Source organism: Poecilia reticulata, chromosome 15, assembly GCF_904066995.2.
Source record: "Poecilia reticulata chromosome 15, P_reticulata-male-v2, whole genome shotgun sequence".
NCBI lineage: Eukaryota > Metazoa > Chordata > Actinopteri > Cyprinodontiformes > Poeciliidae > Poecilia > Poecilia reticulata.
Window position 1 is genome coordinate 21722847 of NC_088844.1, and position 19095 is coordinate 21741941.

The 19095-nt window shown below is 36.6% G+C and overlaps 1 protein-coding gene across 1 annotated transcript in view; it reads right to left on the reverse strand.

Annotated features, from left to right (window-relative positions):
- The window catches only part of macrod2 (mono-ADP ribosylhydrolase 2), a 470247-nt gene that overhangs the window by 167581 nt on the left and 283571 nt on the right, over positions 1-19095 (reverse strand). Inside the window, exon 6 of the mRNA XM_008430201.3 lies at positions 3482-3603. Within this exon, the coding sequence (XP_008428423.1) occupies positions 3482-3603 (122 nt within the window). The remainder of the gene's footprint in view (positions 1-3481; positions 3604-19095) is intronic.

The window sequence follows — 19095 nt, forward strand, 5'->3', positions numbered from 1 at the left end:
AGCTAAATGTAGGCCACACAATCATTTGAAGAAAGAACCAACTACTTTTTTTCTTTTCTGACCAAGAGTCTCCACTGTTGTTGAAGAATAACACAGTACTATAAGTCAGTATAACAAAATGGACAGTGCCCCAGATAATTTAAGGATCAGTCAATCCTTACAAGGACAGTCGATCACAGAGCATCACTGTTTTCACTGAAGCCCAGTTCAGTAGATTTCAACTTTATAAATACTAGACAGAACCCTGGCTGCTCCCAGTGAAACAGGATCATCGTTTCTTGTATATGGATTATTGTATAAATAAATCAAGAGATGGGCCCACAGTAACTAATGCTTTGGAATGTGCAAGAAACAAGAAGAGCACTGGGTCGATTATGGATTGAAGCACACAAGTTGTTATGATATTGTTGTGAGGAACATGGTGGACTGGACCCAGTGCTTCACAGTAGGAGCTCTCGTTTGCTTTCAAATCTCAGAACGTATCAAAATAAAAAAAACATTTTATTCGTTTTTTCCTGGTGTTTGTTGTGGCTCTTGCCCAGATATATATTTTTTTCAAAATCAAAAACTTTTTAGGACACTAAAAACTAGAAATTCTGATGTTGCATCTTCAATCTTCTCAAATATGCCGGTTGCACAATGACTTGCAAGCACATTTTTATATGTCACAGACACAAACTTCAACATATTTTGTTGAGATTCAGAATGATTGGTCAACACAAAACGGCGCATAGCTGTGAAGTGAAAGGATGTGTTTGGAATCTTTTACATATAGAAATCTGACTAGAGGGGCTTGCAATTATTTATCTCTCTTTAATCTGATTATTTGCAGTCAATTGCCTTCAGAACCTAACTACAGAGTAAGAAGAGTCCACCTGTGTGTAAATTAATCTCAGGATAAATGCCAGTGCCCTGTGAAGGCCTCAGAGGTTCCTTAGAGAACAACGATGAACAAAAAGCAGAAGACCAAGACACAAGGTTTGAATATGTCATTGGATACTCTTCAATCAAATGGGAGGAGTACAGAACAAATTTACATATTTTAAAGGTTGGAAAATGTGCAACTTCTTTGAGCTTTATATCCTGTTATAATATTCCCTCAGCAAAAAACATACAAGGGGTGTTAATTTGATTCATTCATGCATTTAAATAAAAATATCCTAGAATTTCCCATGGTAGCCATTTGAGGGTGCCTAAGCGCTTGCTCATTCAATGCGCCGCCTGTTTAGCCAAAGCACCGCATTAGCACTTCAGTCTCCAACCGCGCTCTTGACCCACAGATCACCCCTCGCCGCACCTTCCCCACACAGCTCTACCAGACTAGAGGCAGCAACAATTATCAAACAGCTGGTAGGACTGCACAATTGCTGAGCTCTTCACACAAAAAACAATGTTCCTGAGAACAACTGTAAATGGCATCATGGAGTGTTGCGATGATGTGCTGAAGGGGAAGTGTCAGAAACTGCATTGACTGCAAAGACACAGGGGCCAATATCAAGGCATCAGACACAGCTATGATACAAATTCAAGTTTCTTTTATGTTATTTTTGATAAAGCATTTTCATAACTGATCATAGAATAGTTTCTTGATTGCACTACAGAATGGCACTATGTGTCTAGAAGATGGATACCTATGACCTCCATTTCCTCTTTTAGTCACAGTTGTTCATCTAAAACCAATATGTTTTTAGATGAGAGCATTGATCAGAGAAGCGTCCAAGAGCCCCATGGTAACTGTGGATGTGCTGCAGAGATCTATAATTCAGGTGGGAGACTATACTGGCCAGTGTCAACAGCACAAATGCTGTTGAAAGAAAGTCTGATGAATACCTGTTTGGTACAAGACATGTAGGGGACAGAGAAATTGTGAGAAAAGCTGTCCTGGTCAGATGAGACCAAAAAGTAAGTAACTAGCTAAAAATTCCCTACATGCAAATGTTATGTGTAGCAAAGGAAAATTGGACAGCCTGGCTAGTCCAGTGAGACTAACTTATGCGTGGAATGTCATAAGCTTTGAAATGGAGGCTGGGCAGCAGCACTGTTAGCAGGACAAGGTTTACAGCTCAGCTGACCACCAGCTGAAGGTACTTGAGAGCTGCACAAACAACAAAGCCAGGGATCTGTTGTGACATACCTTGATACTGTGACGAATTTCTAATTGATATAATACACTAACGGGCATTATCACCAACCATAAGTAAGTACCACAGTTTGTTATATTGTCCTTTTGCAAATGGCTACTTGTATAGCACTCTGTCAAATTCTAAATCATTCATGTACCATTAATTCACGCATTCACAAGCTGATCATGATAAGCTAATGGATTATAGCCACAGGACATTGAACCAACATTGCAGATTCAACGCATAATAATGGACTGACATTACTGTTGACCAATGAATCACCAATGACGTCGCTGGGATGTGGAGTGCATATTTTATAAAAATGACAATTCTTATTACGTCAACTTGCTTCTAAACAGCACATACAGTACTTCAGACATTTGGTTTCACAGCCCGTTTAATTGCCACCAAGAGGAGTTTGTGAAGGATTCCGTGTCACTAACAATAAGTCATCAGCTGAGCAGGGGTTTGTCACAATCATTTTTAATGAGACTGGCAGTCATCTATGTCTCTCTGTAGGTGAGTGCCACCACTGATTGGCCTCTGATGAGGCAGCAGGGCAGTAGGTTGGCACCAAAAATGTGATTTCTAGCTCTTTGGTGTGATACTGATTGGTCTAATGTCTAAAAACACTGCATCGCCAAGTTCAGATTGAAACACAGATTAAGGTTTAAGGAGGTATAGAAGGAATATTAACAATAACATAAAATAAGAACTTTTTTGTGCATAATCTGTCAGATGCCTCCCATAAAAAAAACACACAAACATGTTAGGTGGTCTGTGCCAGTGTTGTCTTCATTTCCCCATAATTTCCTATAATTCAATGCTGATTTACAGTGTGTGTGTTTAAAAGGAAAGAAAAGAAAAGAAGTTTGAAGGGTTGAAAGATTGAAATAATTATGCCCTCTTAATCACCTTCTTTTTGTTGCACATTATTAACTATTAAAAAAATAATAATAATCTAACGCCGTTTGAAAATTTGACAAGCGGTAAAGTGTTAAAAGTCGCTTCTCAAACAAAGAGAAAAACAAACAGCTATTTACAGTTGAAAGACAGATAGGCTTAAACAAAGGCGTATGATTTATTTGAACATCTTCCAAATGCCATGCCAAAGTTTTCTACATGAAAAGCTTTCATTTGACAACGCATTACCATTCTGCTTTGTTTTCTATTCCTTTTGTTTAAGCAAAGAAGATTAAGCCAATTTTCAGAACTGTATCTAAAATGAAAAGTGCTAAATCCTTCCGCTGCTGTACTTTTTCCAAATTTAAATGCTACTTTTTGTGCTTTTTAGACTCTGAAGAATTTAAACATAATGTTTCTCTTGCTAGGATGAAAAGCAAAAATACTGTACTCACCACAGTCTTCAAGTCATACTCCTTCACCAAATCCAGGGATTTGTTATAGCAGGAGGTAAGATCGTGTATCTCTTTATCGCCAACATGACCTCTAGCCACTGGACCTACAGTGTGGATCACATCTGTTGGAGGAAGAGCAAATATTTTCTGTAACAATCGCCAACACCAATCATAAAAGAAAAGTTGGGAGTTTTATGTGTGACAGTAGAATTTACAACCGAAGCCGTACTTTCAACAAACCACGGCTCGTACTGGATGTGATCTGACCGAGTTTGAGCCATTTTGGGAAGAAGAATTGGCAAAAGATTTCATCCTTTAAATGTGCAAATTAGTAGAGACATCCCCAACAGACGTGCAGTTGTAATCAACTTTGTGTTGTCTGTTATTTAAAATTCCAATAAAATACACTGTGATTTGTTGTTATAACAATGGGTATTAAGTGTTTTTGCAAACCCCTATAGCAGCTGAACAGCTGAGCTTGAGGTTTAAGAATCTATAAGATCATCAAAATAAATGATAAGATAATAAAGTTTGTCCTCGCAATGAGACAATCACTCATGTAGACAATTTAAGCAACTCTGCCTCAAAAGAATGCATTAATTCATATGCTTTGATAGGAAATCAATTACAGATTCTTTCATGCCATCTTCTCAATTATTGATGTCTCCACGTACTCTTTTCCCCTCACAAAGTAATATCTTCACCTGTCAGTCACTGGCTGCGTTACTGGCTTGGCTGGTTTGAGGAATGCAGCTTCTTAATTGAATCATAGGCGTGATGACAGGAAAATAAGACAGCCGAAACTGTGACTTGGCAGAAATGTAATCTTCTGCATTCTGCCTTGCAACGTTAGCATTGTCAGTGTCGGACAGGTCAGGTCAATGTCAATTAAAAAAAAATTATTCTGCAACAGGTGTAAATCACAACAGAACATTCCCCCATCAAAATTACAACACAACTCGTACTCCCATTTGGTACCCATATGTTGCAGTATTCATCCAAACCCACTTTCCTGTAAACAAACCCTGCATCTACTCAACCACTTAACATTTTCTTTATGTAGTTTCTTTAAGTGTATTGATGATTTGAGGACATTTAAAAAAAAAAAAAAAAAAAGCATAAACAAGTTTATATCTAAAGCATGACTTGTCTTGTTGTACATTAGTTTCTGCCTCTTTCCCAGTGAATGATAGGCACTAGGCTCGGTAAGGTTAAGCAGCTACAGACAACAGATTTATGGATGTATATTTGTTTATAAAAACTTTTTAATCAGCAGAGATCCACAAATTATTGTTCTGATCTCATTTTGGATGCACTGAATCCTGTCATATATGATGCTTATGAAACTTAATCAAAATTACTCTGAGTGACTCCTACTATTAGATACGATTTATTGTAGTCAAATAAGTACATTTCCGTTTGACAGACAGTCAGTAGATTACAGTAAACTATATAGGACAGGTACAAATTGACATATGGTCTCAACAAACTGTTCAGTGGGTGATGGCTGTTTCTTATGCCCAACGTTATTGGGTCTGCAAAAGGCACTCAAACTCTACCATCTGTAGTCAGTATTTGATTGTGAACCATAATTCATGTGTCTGCATTTTTGTGGGTTTTATCCATCTTAGTCAAAACGGGATTTTGTTTCCAAATGTAAAGCAGCATCTAACTTAACCTGGCAAATCTCACCACATGTTGAATTAAATGTAGCTCCGCTCTCGCTCATACATTTGCATTTTAATGCATCAACCTGTTCTGTTTTTGCTACTGCAATATTGAATGCAACATAATTTAGATGTGGTTCAGGTGAGGTTATGTATGGCAAGCCCTGCAGTCATCTTATGTGTGCTTGTACATTAACTTACCCATCTATATTTTATACAAAACACAAACTGTTTTCACTGCCAATGTAAGCAACTGTAAAACAGCTCTCACCATTTCGAATAACACCAAAGACTACACATTATATTCAGCTCTTTTTTTGTTTTGTTTTCTAGGGGCCATGAGGACAAAATGCAGTGACTGTTGTGTTGCTTTCAGGGTAAGATTTTGTTTCGGCGAGAGGTAAAACAACAAGAAGGGCTTGAGGCATTCCAAGATGAGTCATTACAGGAAGGGAGCCGTCTGTTTCATTTTCTTTCTTTTTTTTTCACAATAGCAGGTGGAAAACTGGCACAACATTGTTATAATGGGACAAGTGGTAAGTTGTTTTTCCTGCATATTTCATGTACTTCTACACTACAAAAAAGACAATATGCCAATTAGAGAGTGGACAAGTGCCAAAAACCAGCGTACTAGTGAATTCATGAAAATTTAAACACCTCACCAGGTTGGAAAACTCCTCTTGGTTGTTTTTTTTTAAGCAATTTTACGTTAAATTAATATTTATACAGCCTTGTATCAAGGCAGGGCTTCCAAAGAAGGGACAGTCAGTCAACTAGTACTGTGAAAGGTTCTTTAGGATATTTGTAAAGATCCAGAAGGAATTACATTCCAACCTGTAGTAAAAATTTATAAAAATAAATATGTGTCTATCATAGAAGAAAAAACAAGACTATTTCATATCTTTAATGGTCAATGCTCTATTCAAAAATCTTAAATACAATATTGATGAGCACCTAAATTTGATTACATTTTCCTTGGTAGATCTCCTTAATCAAGACCACATTTTGTCAAAAAAGTCAAAGTATATTGGATGTTTTTGTTATTAAACACTAAAAATTTAACTGTTTTGATTTGCATGATAGTGTCATGTCACAGTGTTGATATCGTGTAGCAGTGGTTATCACTATTACAAAACATGCATATGAGGTTAATTTTTAAATTTAAACTGGCTGCAAACTTGGTGTGACTGCATCTCTTTTGTGTGTCCATGTTATAAACCGGTGGTCTGTTCAGGGTGTACCCCCGCCCTCAGCTCAGGGACAGCTGGGATAAGCTCCAACCTCCCTCATGTCCCTGAACATCCAGCTTACCTGGAAAATAAATGAATATAATTACCCAACTTCCTCACATTTATTCCCACCAAGGATCCCCTCACAGCATTTAAAAAAGATACAATTTCAGCTTTTTTTTTTTTTTGCATTTTGCTTTGCTTCAATAATTGTTTTGTCAACTATTTTTATTAGATTTTTGGCAGCTTTACCTTTGCTTGTGAAAGATAAGCTTTTGGAACAGGCATGTAGTAAAACATACTTCAAGGGTTACTGAGTATAAATTGAGTCCAAAGTTTACTGTTCTGCAAGCCATCTATTGTCAATTATGTTGGTTTATTGACACGTTTGTTATTCTGGTGTGAACGGTAGTATCTTTGGAGTTTATGTGTGGCTTTGATGCACTTCAATACTGACAGTTAGGAATTAAAAAGGTAAATATCTGTAACATTTGTGTTTTACCAGCTAAATTGTTCAGTTTGCTTATATAGTACACCTGTAAACTTATACATTTTCTTCATGATGATGTAAAAACAGAACCCCAAGAACTCCTCAAGCAAATTCTAGCATGACAAAATATGACATAAGGTTAAACTATTTCAGCATCCAGCTTTAAAATGTCAAATGCTCCAGTTCATGTTAAGAGTTTGCTGGCATTTAGCTGCTGAACTGTAAAGGGGATTATGAATATCAAATGTGGAATACTAGTACATTCTTAACTGTAAAAGGCTAGGACAAGAAGGGGGATTTTTTATTTTTTCTTTCAAAATGATAGAGACATCCCCAGTGGAAAGTGATTTTCTACTTGGACAGGACAGACTGGACACTGAATGACCCCTTAATATACCAACTGCAGAGCATGTGTGAGAACATCTTAGACAAGCCTACTAAAATATTCCTCTACTCCTCCCAGAGCTGAGGTATAACTACCAAGGGGACATGCTCACTTCAAAGACGCCACTTTCTTCGCAGCTAAAAAATCTTTTGAAATATCTAGACTTCATTTAGAAGTGAAGCACTGTGCTATTTCAGGGACGGGATGAACACTTCAGAGTCTAATCAATCTTTCATTTTTACTTGCCGTTTCTGACTTTGAGGCTGTGTTACCATTTCTCATCATAACAATCCCAAAGAGCTCCAAAAGCTTGCACTTTTCTCTCATCATCAAGATTCTCCTACAATATTATTTTTGACACAACTGGTAGCATACTGGACATTGTTATTTTATATTTGCAAGTCTTAAAAAGATTTGTAAAGAACATACTTTAACTCCCTCTGAACACCTAAGTCTAAATGAATTGTGAACTAAATTAGCATTTTGTTTATTTCTTAGAATCTTGTATGGTAAAAGGAATTTCTAGTTCATACTATATTGTTTTTGAACAAACAGAGTAAAACATCCATGACAAAGTGATATTGAAAAATAATGGGAATGTTTCAAGAAAGATGAACATGCAGAAAACAAAACACATTTTGTGGTGTGAAACACTGGGACTTTTTTACATCTAAAAGATACTTCATGTCCTTCAGCAACTGTTTGTCTTCTTTATAACTGAAAGAAATTACAATAGTGTAATGCTTCAGAGCAAATTGGACCAAAAAAATCAATAAATAGGGCAACACACGCTGCAGTTTGCCATTAATATTGATGTTTTTTTTAAGTTCCTTCCTCTAAAAACATCAAACCAAAACAAACGACTGAAGAGGAAACATCATTTAGAAAGAAGTTTAAAAATGAGGTACACAAGAGCAAAAATTTGTTTCCACTCACTGCAGTTTAACTTCTGTACAATACTACCCTAATCTGTCAAATCATGTACTTTTACTTCACAAAGTTAGATGATAACTGTCTCATTCACTTAAAATAAAGACAATCGAAGTATTCTGAAAATAACAACTTATATGTAGGTTACATTTACTACAAGTCATAAAAACACAAAACTCACTGAGGCAAGCATATTCCTATAAGTAGTTGTATAAGATGATACTCTTCTCTCTCTCTCCTTCCTTTCAAGCTGAATAATGAATAATGGAAAGAAAAAAAAGCTTAAAAACTGAAAAATAAAGAAAACAAATGCATGTCCCCATAAACATAACACTCTGTGGCAATGACAAGATTTCAGAGCTACATTATGCTACCAGCTTAGGAACCTCATCATGGAGATCAATGTTGGAGTTTGGATGTTACATCTGAACAGCGCTGCGTAGTGTGATTGGAGCACCATGATTCTAAACAAATGTCAACTGTTGCAAATCCTTCACAGTAAAAGTGAACTTTCTGGAAACAAAAAGTACAATACCTATTAAGGGTAACCACATTTGAAAAAACAGTAACATGTATTTTCATATGATTGCTTATCGAGACCCTCTCAGCATGAGCACAGCTGTCCCCCGTGTCGGTCGCAGAGGATTACCAAATGAAGTGTGTACACCCACTCGGACATGGACCCCGTGTTGTCATGGTGACGGGAGTGCAAAGTGATCCCCCTGTTGCTACTGAAGCACCCGTATGAAACAAGGTTTTTTCTTTCTTTCTTTTTTTAAGAGATCTGGAATTATCTGCGGCATACTGAGCAGGTACAGTTGTTAGTGCATTAATATTCCCTTTTTAAAAATGGATTAAGGGTTTCTTAGTGATTATTCATACTCTTTGCTTTCAAAGTGCTTTTCCGCTGCGAGTGTCACTGATGTGCTTTCACACTAAAATAGGCTGAAGTGTAAAGAGCAAAGAGGGGGTGCAGGTACAAAAGGATGATGACAGACCATCACACTCTCATGCAATATGACAGGAATGGTTTTTCCTCAGTGACCAATGATTACTTTATGTACTGAGAAAGAACAAAAATTGTTTTCACTGACCTGTTTCAGATCTTGCCGTTTGTTGCATAACTACTATTTTAACATGAAAGATTACACTGACAATTTAAAGGTGCCATTCTTTCTGCTATGGGAGTGGATGACCCTTCTACATAACAGAAACGTAAAAAATGTTTCTATCGATTGTTAGCCATTGCAATGAAAAATGAAATGCTCCAATCATAGAGATTTAAAACTAGACATGAACACACACACACACACACACATATATATATAGTGTGAACACATTCAAAGGGAAGTGAGGTACAATACAATACAGACTGTACAGCATTCAAATGTCAAGAAGCTCTTTGAGCGAAAGAAAAGACCACTTAATGTGAAAGCCATCTCTCAGCCTGCAGGCTTTTATTTTTACAGCTTTTACTAAACTGAAAAAAAGTGAGAAGCGTAAGTGTGCGTGTGTATGAAATCTGGACGCAATCGAGTATGCGTGTGTGTGTGTGTGTGTACATGTTGACCACATGCTGAAGGACACCAGAGTTGCAACTGATTGTTTTGCTGTACACATGCTGTAAGAACGGCCTGGGTAGCGTCTGCAGGGACGATGGGGAGCAGAGCAGAGCGAAGACAAAGGCAGAAAGTCACCAAGCAGCACTGCCGGCTGTTTCCACTGCTCTGGGCTTACCGTAACATTTCCCAGAGCATGAATGAGCTGCCAGGTGACACCGCTCCTAACAGCTTGTTTTTCACCCGTTCAAAGCATTTACTAAATGTTGGCAATTACACAAAATCTTATAGTTTCTTTTTTCTTTTACAGCAACAAAACAAAAAAAGAAGTAATTGAATGAGACATTTTTGAGAATGTCTGAATTCTCATCTGCTTTACCAGTTTATTTTTTTTCTTACAAATTTGTACTAATCACGTCAGGACAGGATGTTCACCATCCTGACAGTGTTTTGAACAACTTAGTTAGGGTTGATTTGCAGGGGATTGATTAGTCGGTGATTGGATAAAAATCTAAGCCAGTCAGAGCAAGAGGAGGACAAATATGTTACAGGATATTATACCCAATATACACTGAAAAGTAAGTAGTTATAGAAGAAAGAGGATGAGAGGCAGGATTCACCATCAGTGGCTACAAAGTGTCAGAGGCGAAAAGTTCAAAATCGACAGCAATGTATGCTGGCTGATGTTCTCTGAGATGCACCGCGGGATGAGAGATGTGAAGCCCTTTCCTATTTATCAGTCGGAATACTTTTTTTTTGCTTTAGTTCTAACATGAAAATGATACTGGAAAGATTATTAAAGTTTTAGGGCATGTTGACATGACATTGTCATGTAGTTCCTGCAGATTTGTCCACTTGACATTCGTGATATAAACCTCCCATTCCAACATGTCTCAAAGGTGCTCAGTTTAACATATATCGGCTGACTCAGCAGTCATTTGATTACATTACACTTGTCATGTTTAAGAAACCAGTTGACAGTTTCTTAATGACATGGAGCATTGTCCTGCTGGGAGTTACAGAAGGTGAATAAAGGGACAAATATGGTCAGCAAAAATATTTGGGCAATTTGTGGCATTCAAATAGTGGCATTAGTGGCCTTGCATTTGATCGAGAAAATATCCCCCAGATCATACCCCATCATCACTTGACAGAGCCATGCTATAATACTGTTTACACACTAAGTTCTGACACTATACAAATTTCACAGCCCCTTTTTTGATTGTTTCTTAGAGCAAAATAATGCAGTCATGAAGCTCAGATCACTTGAAACTGATTTCTTGAACATGACAGTAGTGTTCTCCAGTGGCCTTGAGAGTCACCAGACCTCAATCCAATGGAGTAGTTTTATGATGGGGAGGAAAAGGAGATTCACATTGTGGATGTGAAGCTGACAGGAACTGTGCAGGAACTGAGATGCTTTTATGTAAATATAGAGCAAAATCTCTAAGGAGTGGTTTTTGAAGGTTTCTTGGCACTAGTGACCTTTATTGCAGTATATTGGACAGGAAATGGACTGAGAGACAAGGAGAGAAGATCTGTAGCGAAGGCAGTCGTCTGAACCACAGATAACTGCGTTGCTGACTAATAGCATCCGTGTATTGAGCGGCCGCTCCACCTCTAAATCATGTACCGCCCCAATCTTTGAGGAAAGTTTGATACCTTGTTGAATTAATGCTACAAAGAATTACTGCAATTCCAAATTCAAAAGTTCAATCTCATACATGTATTGTGTATCTACTAAAATATGCCTGTGAGTGTATATCAAAATAATCCTATAAAAACTTTTTTCAAATCACAATTTGAGCTGTGATTTTCTACCACTGGTGCACTCAGAAAGTGGTGGTTGTGACCCTACGGGGTCTAAAGACATGCTGTGGCAGGCGTCTTATTTTTCAGCAGGGAAACTGTAGCAATGGAGGTCAAAGACCACAATAGCTTTGCCATTAAATGAGAAAAAGGAAATCTCTGAAATTGTTTGTAGTGCATCTGCTGGAATTGCATGGCTACCCACAATATAAAGTCAAAGCTCAGAACTGAGACGCAGTGTGCTACTGTTTTGTAAAAATGTCCATCCACATTCATGTTGTAGGCAAAATACAAAGAAAGACTATACCATCTACAAAAGATGTCAATCAATTGGCAAAGTATAGGTAGGCTTACTAGATTTGCATTCAACAGAAGGAAAACAAGACAATCGGAAAGTGAAGTATAGTAATCTTTGTGCCCTTGTAGCAGAATGCCTTTGCTCCATTCCTATGATGTAAAATCAGAGCAGCCTTTCATCTTTGCTAGTAAAACATCAGACTGTGGTGTTACTACCTGACTTCGGCTGCATCAAATATTTTTTTCATTATGGGACTAAACAGCCACGGCCATACATCACAATTGTACGAGGTTATGTGCAAGCTCCTTGAGCTGGTGAGCTGGGCTTCATGAATCTTTAAATGTCAGAAAGATTTACAAGTACGCAAAAATATATACACAGTTGTGGTGGCGCAGCTGCAAGAAAGACCAAAAGTGATGTGGCCTTCACAGATGTTATAGCCCATCATTTCAATTAGGACATGTGTGCCCAATGTGGATCTGATGAAGAGAAAGACACAGCATGGAAACACATTAAGCATGCTTTCACTGCAGCAACATGTGCCACACACTCTCCAAATTATCCTAATGATAGTAATTACAAAGGCACATTCAAGTCTGTGTTTGGTTAAGTAAGGGGTTACGGAATGTGTACAAATATGCTTCTGTGGAACTGCCTCTTTTTATAATCACCAGTTGGTAATTTTCCATTACAAGACCAAAGAGTTTGATTAACTTAGTAATCTAAGTACTTCCCCACATATCTTGATTAATATTCAGTATTTGTTATCTGTATGAATGTAAACCACCATAAAGTAGTATGATGTACAATTATGGATACATCTCAATTAATTAAAATGTCAATAAAAGGTTAATTACTTTCTGTAATTCCATTTTAAAAGCTAATGTCACTACATACATTCATTATACACAAAAATATATTTCTATTTCATTTCAGCACATTTTATGGTTTGGGCTTGAAGCTTTTTTTGATAATTACAATAACACCTATGACAGATTAAATGAAAATATTTTTTTAAATATAAAAACGAAGACTGCTAACTTGATAGTTGACCATCAGTCTGCCATTGCACCGCAGGAACAATGACAGGAACAGCAGGAACAAAATGTCAATGCTACAACACCTGGATACCAACCGATGGTTATATATACGCTCACTGAAAGTTGAGTGGAAGGATAAAAAATGGTGGTAAAAGATGTACAATCAACATGCATAGTCTCAGCCTAGAGAGGATTGTGAAACAAAGCACACGTAACTGTTTAGGGGAATTGACATGGAATGGATTTGATATGAGTTAATATTTGACACCCAGTATTTGTTAGATGTAAGCCTTGATTATAAAAATTCAGTTTTAAAGGATGAAAAATACTCTGTAAAAATGTAAACTGAATTACTGAAGTTAACTTTCTGATATTTTGTTAAGATGTAACTGAAGTATTAATAATTTTATTAGTCATTACAAAGTATTCTGACATTGTGCTGATGATCTTTGTAATAATCACTATGAAAAATAATTTTAAACAGTAAAGCTATACATTTAAAAAAAGTGAAACAAGAAAATGGAGAACAGATGTGAAAATAATTAAAAGTTGGAAACATGTGCCATGAAATGGGATTTGATTTTGTTTTTACAGCAGTTTTACAGCAATTTAACGCATTGACACGTTTACTCCAACAGTAAACATAATATTCAAATAGGCTGAAAGTTATAAAAACACTCAATCAATTTTCATTATCCAATATTTATGCTCCTTTCAACTTTTGCACGATTCCTGCTTTAGTTTGCAGTTTTTAAAACATGGGGAATTTTTATAAACAGCCTGACGCGAATAACTGTTTTTGTTAATCAGAGCTTCTGACCTAAAGCTTTTTTTCAAATGGATGACGAACTCGACAATCTTGGGAAATGTAGACCCAAAATATGGCCCTAAAGCACAGAGGAGGACTTTTTCTTCCTTTAGTTCACTCTTATTTTTGAAGTTCAAAGTAGTATGATGCCACAAGGCCTTTGAAAATCCTGTTACCACATATTAAAAAAAAGGCAAGTGGTTACTAACGTCCTGACATTCACAAGGCTTCAATAAGAAAAACTGCAGGGGGCTGCAACTGCTCATGCTTAAAGAGCTCTGCTCTCCCTGGGGCTGGACGGAGGCTTGTCGCTACGAGAATGGGACACAGTTATTTAAATGAAAAAGGTTCTGAAAGGTTCTTGTGTTTTATTAGCGTGAAGAAAAATACATTTCATATGAATCCACACAGAAAAGGGAAAAGGAAGACAAATAGCATTTGCTACAATCATAAATAACATCTTGCCCACTGGTTTCCAGTGTTCAATAAGGAAACAAAGAATTAGACAGCAAGGTTAGGGAAGAAATGTTCGGTCATTCAAGCCAAATTTTTTTTTTCCTGTTCTCGGTTTCAAACAAATGAAAGCTTCGTCAAACCGACAACTTGTTTATAAACTATTTTCACATCCAGGATGTAACTCATTTCTCACGTATTCGTAGTGTCTCCAGTTTACGTACAAGACTAATCTCAACAAACTATCTCCCTCAACACCAAACCAGTTGGCTGAATAATGTGGACTAAGTTTTTCTTCCACATCACAAGAGAACACCATTTGTTGTGCTTTTGACCACACACACAAACACACGCCCACACACACACACGCACGCACACACACACACACACACACGCACACACAGAAAGAAGCAAAGGTTAGCTTACGTTTCTAACAGCATGCAGTCTGCTATTTTACAGGAAACATCATAAGCTTTTGAATCGATCAAACTCTAAAGCTCAAACTGCAGTCCTAAATGGATGGAGTCTTGCAACTTTTAGATGTATCCCTTGTCCTACATACTTGAATTAAATGATGAAACTGCCTCACTAGCATGCAGTCAGTTTTACAGAGCTTTGCTGATGAGCTAATATTGGAGCCATGTTTCCTCATGGGCATGGAGTGTGTTTGCTGCCATGTTTTTTGCATGTGGACCAAAATATGAATATATACTGATATTAAATTATGTACCTAATTAGGCTAATTCTAAAGGCAATCGGTTGCATTGGTATATATTTAGGAGTATCTGAGAAAAGAGGGCCCAATATGCATCCATGCCACATTTTTTTAGAGTTTAGTTGGTCAAAACAATTAAAGATCATGCGTTATTTTCCTTCCTCTTTACAATTATTATCTACCTTTGGTTTGTCTTGCACACAAATGCCCCAGAATATATGTTGAGACTTACAGATGAAATGTGACAAAATGCAAAAATAAAAAGTTAGAGACATGAATCTGTTTGGTAGGCACTGTGTCAAAACAATTTCTGCCATAGCTCCATCTGAAGAAACAGTGGTGATTTTCAAGCTCCTCCTCTCTCTCAACCCTCCTTATCCTGCCTTCCTAACACCCACAGAGACAGTTTCAGGGCCCCATGTGGAAGACACAGAACCGAGACCAAACTCCTCTGGGGAGTAGCTACCTAGCAGTGGTACACCTGCCACATAATATTTCAAAGGGTGCAGAACACATACACACTGTACTGAATGTTTTCTAGTGCAACACCACTGAAACCTACAAGAAACATGATCTTATGGGAATACATTACTCATATAAAACATGGCCATATGGTACGGTACAGATCAAACATGGTGGAAGACTTTTGAGGTTACCACACAGTAAGTAAGCACACATGCACTGTGGGGTTGAAAAGATTGTGTGGCAGAATTTTATCAAAGCCTGAATGTCTTGCAATAATATATAAGAAAAACAAACATCTTAAACCAGCCAAAAGTACTAACTCCAAACTATTTATATTAGGTGTTTTATATAATAAATGGTTCACTTTACTGTATATTTTAAGTTGTTGGATGCACGCTGAGAAAAGGAATTTCCTCTTCAAAACTTAGAGAATGAGGCAAAATATCTCATGCTGACTTCAGAGTAAAACAAGATTACAATATTTTCAAAATTTTCTTTTAATAAAAAAAACATTCTTTTTCACACTAAGAAAAAGCTTGACATCTTTCATCAAAGTTTCATTTTCTGTGTCGCAACAACGATGCTGCTCTCAAAACATGTTATATTGTTATATTAGATCTTTCTTGAATTGGTATTGGCGTTATTAAGTCTAACTACAGTGTTATTAAATATCAGGGTATTTGTTTTTTGGGGGAATTAGGAGGTTGGTGACTTTTATTTTGGCCAGACAGTGTGATAAACACTGTACCAGCTCACCTTTTTGAGAACTTTGAACTCAGCGATGCTGTTTCACGATTGGCTACAATTCTTCCATGATTTAAACGCAGCAAGTTAAACTAAAATATAATGTCCTAAATATCTAAATAGATTAAACAGTTTTATTTTTGCATTCCAATTTCTTTTGCTACTAAGCATGAATTTCCATGTTAGTTTCCGGCTAACGGGAGGAGCACACAGGCTACAACTTAATAAACTTCTAACTTTTCTTTCAGGTCAATTTACAAGTAAGTAGCTGAACAGGTCAGCAGCTAAAATAACAGCATGTTATCAGCTGATATGCTTAAACATAATCAACATTTTACTAAAGAGAAGCACCGACTTTGTAAAATTACCATAATTATATATTCTTAATAGGCTGCTTTCAAGCCAAACGTCTTAGTCTTAGATTCGTCTTGCTTGGATTTTTGAGTATAAAAAGATAGTTTAACAAAATCAAATGGACAGGTTAAGAGCACCACAAAATAACTTTTACAAACAAAAAACATGTAAATAATCTCACACTATTATATATTTTTAAATCCCCTTTTGCAAAGGAAATATGATTAATGAAGAAGAAAATAACTGTGAAATCATTTCAGAAAGTTTAGACAGTGGACTATAAACAAATGATTTTAACATGGGTGCACTGAACTAGCTAGTCAACAAGTACAACACTGAAAAAAAGGGAAAGTCAGTAGTTATCTTGCTTTTTAATTTTAAAACAAACAAAAGTTATAAAAAAAAAATCTAATTATGCTTAGAAGATATCAACTTTGTGAGAAAGCAGCTTTCCTTATTCATCTTTGTATTTTAATATGTGAATATTGGAGATGATTAGTGATGACCTTCCCAGTAAAACCACGAGGTATTCATAAAATATTTAAAATACATTGCAACAACATAAAAAACAACCCCATCCCCTTCTACTGGCTTCTTATTAAGGGCCAATTAATCCTAAATCAAGGTCTACTCATAATTAAAGTCTTTCATGTCTTTTCGATGTTAGGAGCCTAAATTTGGGGTTTATTTAATTCATGCCTGAGTCCATGTGACTTTTAACCATTATAAAGTTCTCTAGGTCATTTCATCTGAAGCCATGTTTAATAAACTTCGTCACTGAAGAATTTTCTCCCATATGTTTAATTATTTTTAATGAATTAACTGTGTCATTTAGTTTTCTTACTTCATTAATTGTCATTTTTATTTCTTGTTTCAGGAAAAACAGTTCAACCCTTTTACTATGGATATTTATATACCTCCACAGGCTAGGTGTGAAGCGCTTTAAACTACCTTTCCATGTAAATAACCCACTTTTGGAACCCGGCCAATTGCTATTTGTTTTTCGAAATCTTTTTCCTTTATTGTTTTATATCTCCATCTTTTGTTCACATTTTTCCTTAATCACTCTTTTGGCCTGGTCATAAAATCAAATGCAGTCAGATGCCGAATTTAGCGAAGGTTTATTCCTGGAGAATGCAAGGTCATGCATAGCATCGGTTGACTTCCCACCTGCTTTATTGCAGCCTGGTTGCCGTGTGTATTTATCAAAGATGCAGTGATTTCTGCACCGAAGGCTGGGCCATGCTGTGCATATGCTCACTTTGTTACCCCCTGACATAAATGCCTCACCAGGGAGAAGCTTTTATTAAAGCACATACTGTATAAACTCTTTCCTTTTAGTAGCAGAGGGAAAAGCTGAAATGCATCTATTTATGGAGTCTTTCTAAGCATTACACAAAACTTAGAGTTTGACCTTGCAACTGCATGAAACGTGCATTAACAATAATTATAAGACGACTTGTAAAAATAGTATTTAATTGCTATTTGCATAATTGCATGCAGGATAAAATGTAAAGTCAATAACTCGTATCACAAAAAATAAAAATGACTAAGTGGGAAGCTTTGATGCAAAAGAGGAAGCAAGTAGTTGGGTTCTTCTTTTTTCAGCTTTTTCACAGACACACTGAATCCCTGAACTTTTCAAGACATTCTCTGGAGGATAAAGAAAGCAAACAGAAGATAACAGACTGGGGCTCCAACTACTAACATGTCTGGATTAATGCTCCTAATGCAGGGTGCACTTTAGGGTGAGCTTTGATGGCACAGGCAGTCCGGTGAAGTTTCCATGTGATTAACAAACACATGGGGGCCTAGTGGCACACACACATATATACACTGCAAGGACTGTGAGATTAAGGTTAGGACAATGATGGACCTGAGTCTGTTGCTCTTCACAGCCTCAGCTCCTGTAATTTATAGCAGCCCTGTCTTCTGCACAACAGCCTCTTGTTCTTTGGAGCATTTTGGCAATGAGAGACACATGGTGCACAAACATTTGTCTTACTTTGAAACGACGCCTGGGATTGATGAGATAATTTGGACGACTATACAAGATTGGCACGGGCGGTTTCTGTATGTGTGGTCTTTGTAGAGCTGTAGGCCCAGTTATTACAGGGTATTAACAAAACTAAATAGTACCTATTCAGCAGTTTCCTTCAGTGGAAACTGCTGAATGTTAACACTATTATACTTTGAAATGTTTGAAAAATATATTAATAAGAGCTGAATGTGTTAAATTAAAAGTGGAACCAGCAGAGTTTTCCAGGAACAAAAAGTTGTTATAGACATTATCGTTATTCATTTTATAGTGATATTTTCCCTACTCTCAGTCGCAATGCAACTCTCTCACCAACACAGATAAGTTGTCTTCTAAAATACTTGAGGCAATTTGTCAAAATACTCAAAAAACCCTGAGTTTTGTTCCTGATTTTTTTTTGTCTTACAAATGTCTGACTTTACAATGTCAGAGAATATCATACATTAATGCATTTATTTTTAGATTGTTTTAATTTTTCTTTAGACAGAATACTTTTTCTGATAATTATGCAATATTGATCTGGAAATGTCTAAGTCTATTAATTGAAATAGACTTAGACAAACATCCTCTGTGGTCATATTATTGTTATTTTGTTTTAGTTTTTTTCTACAATGTTCCTAATACTTTGTA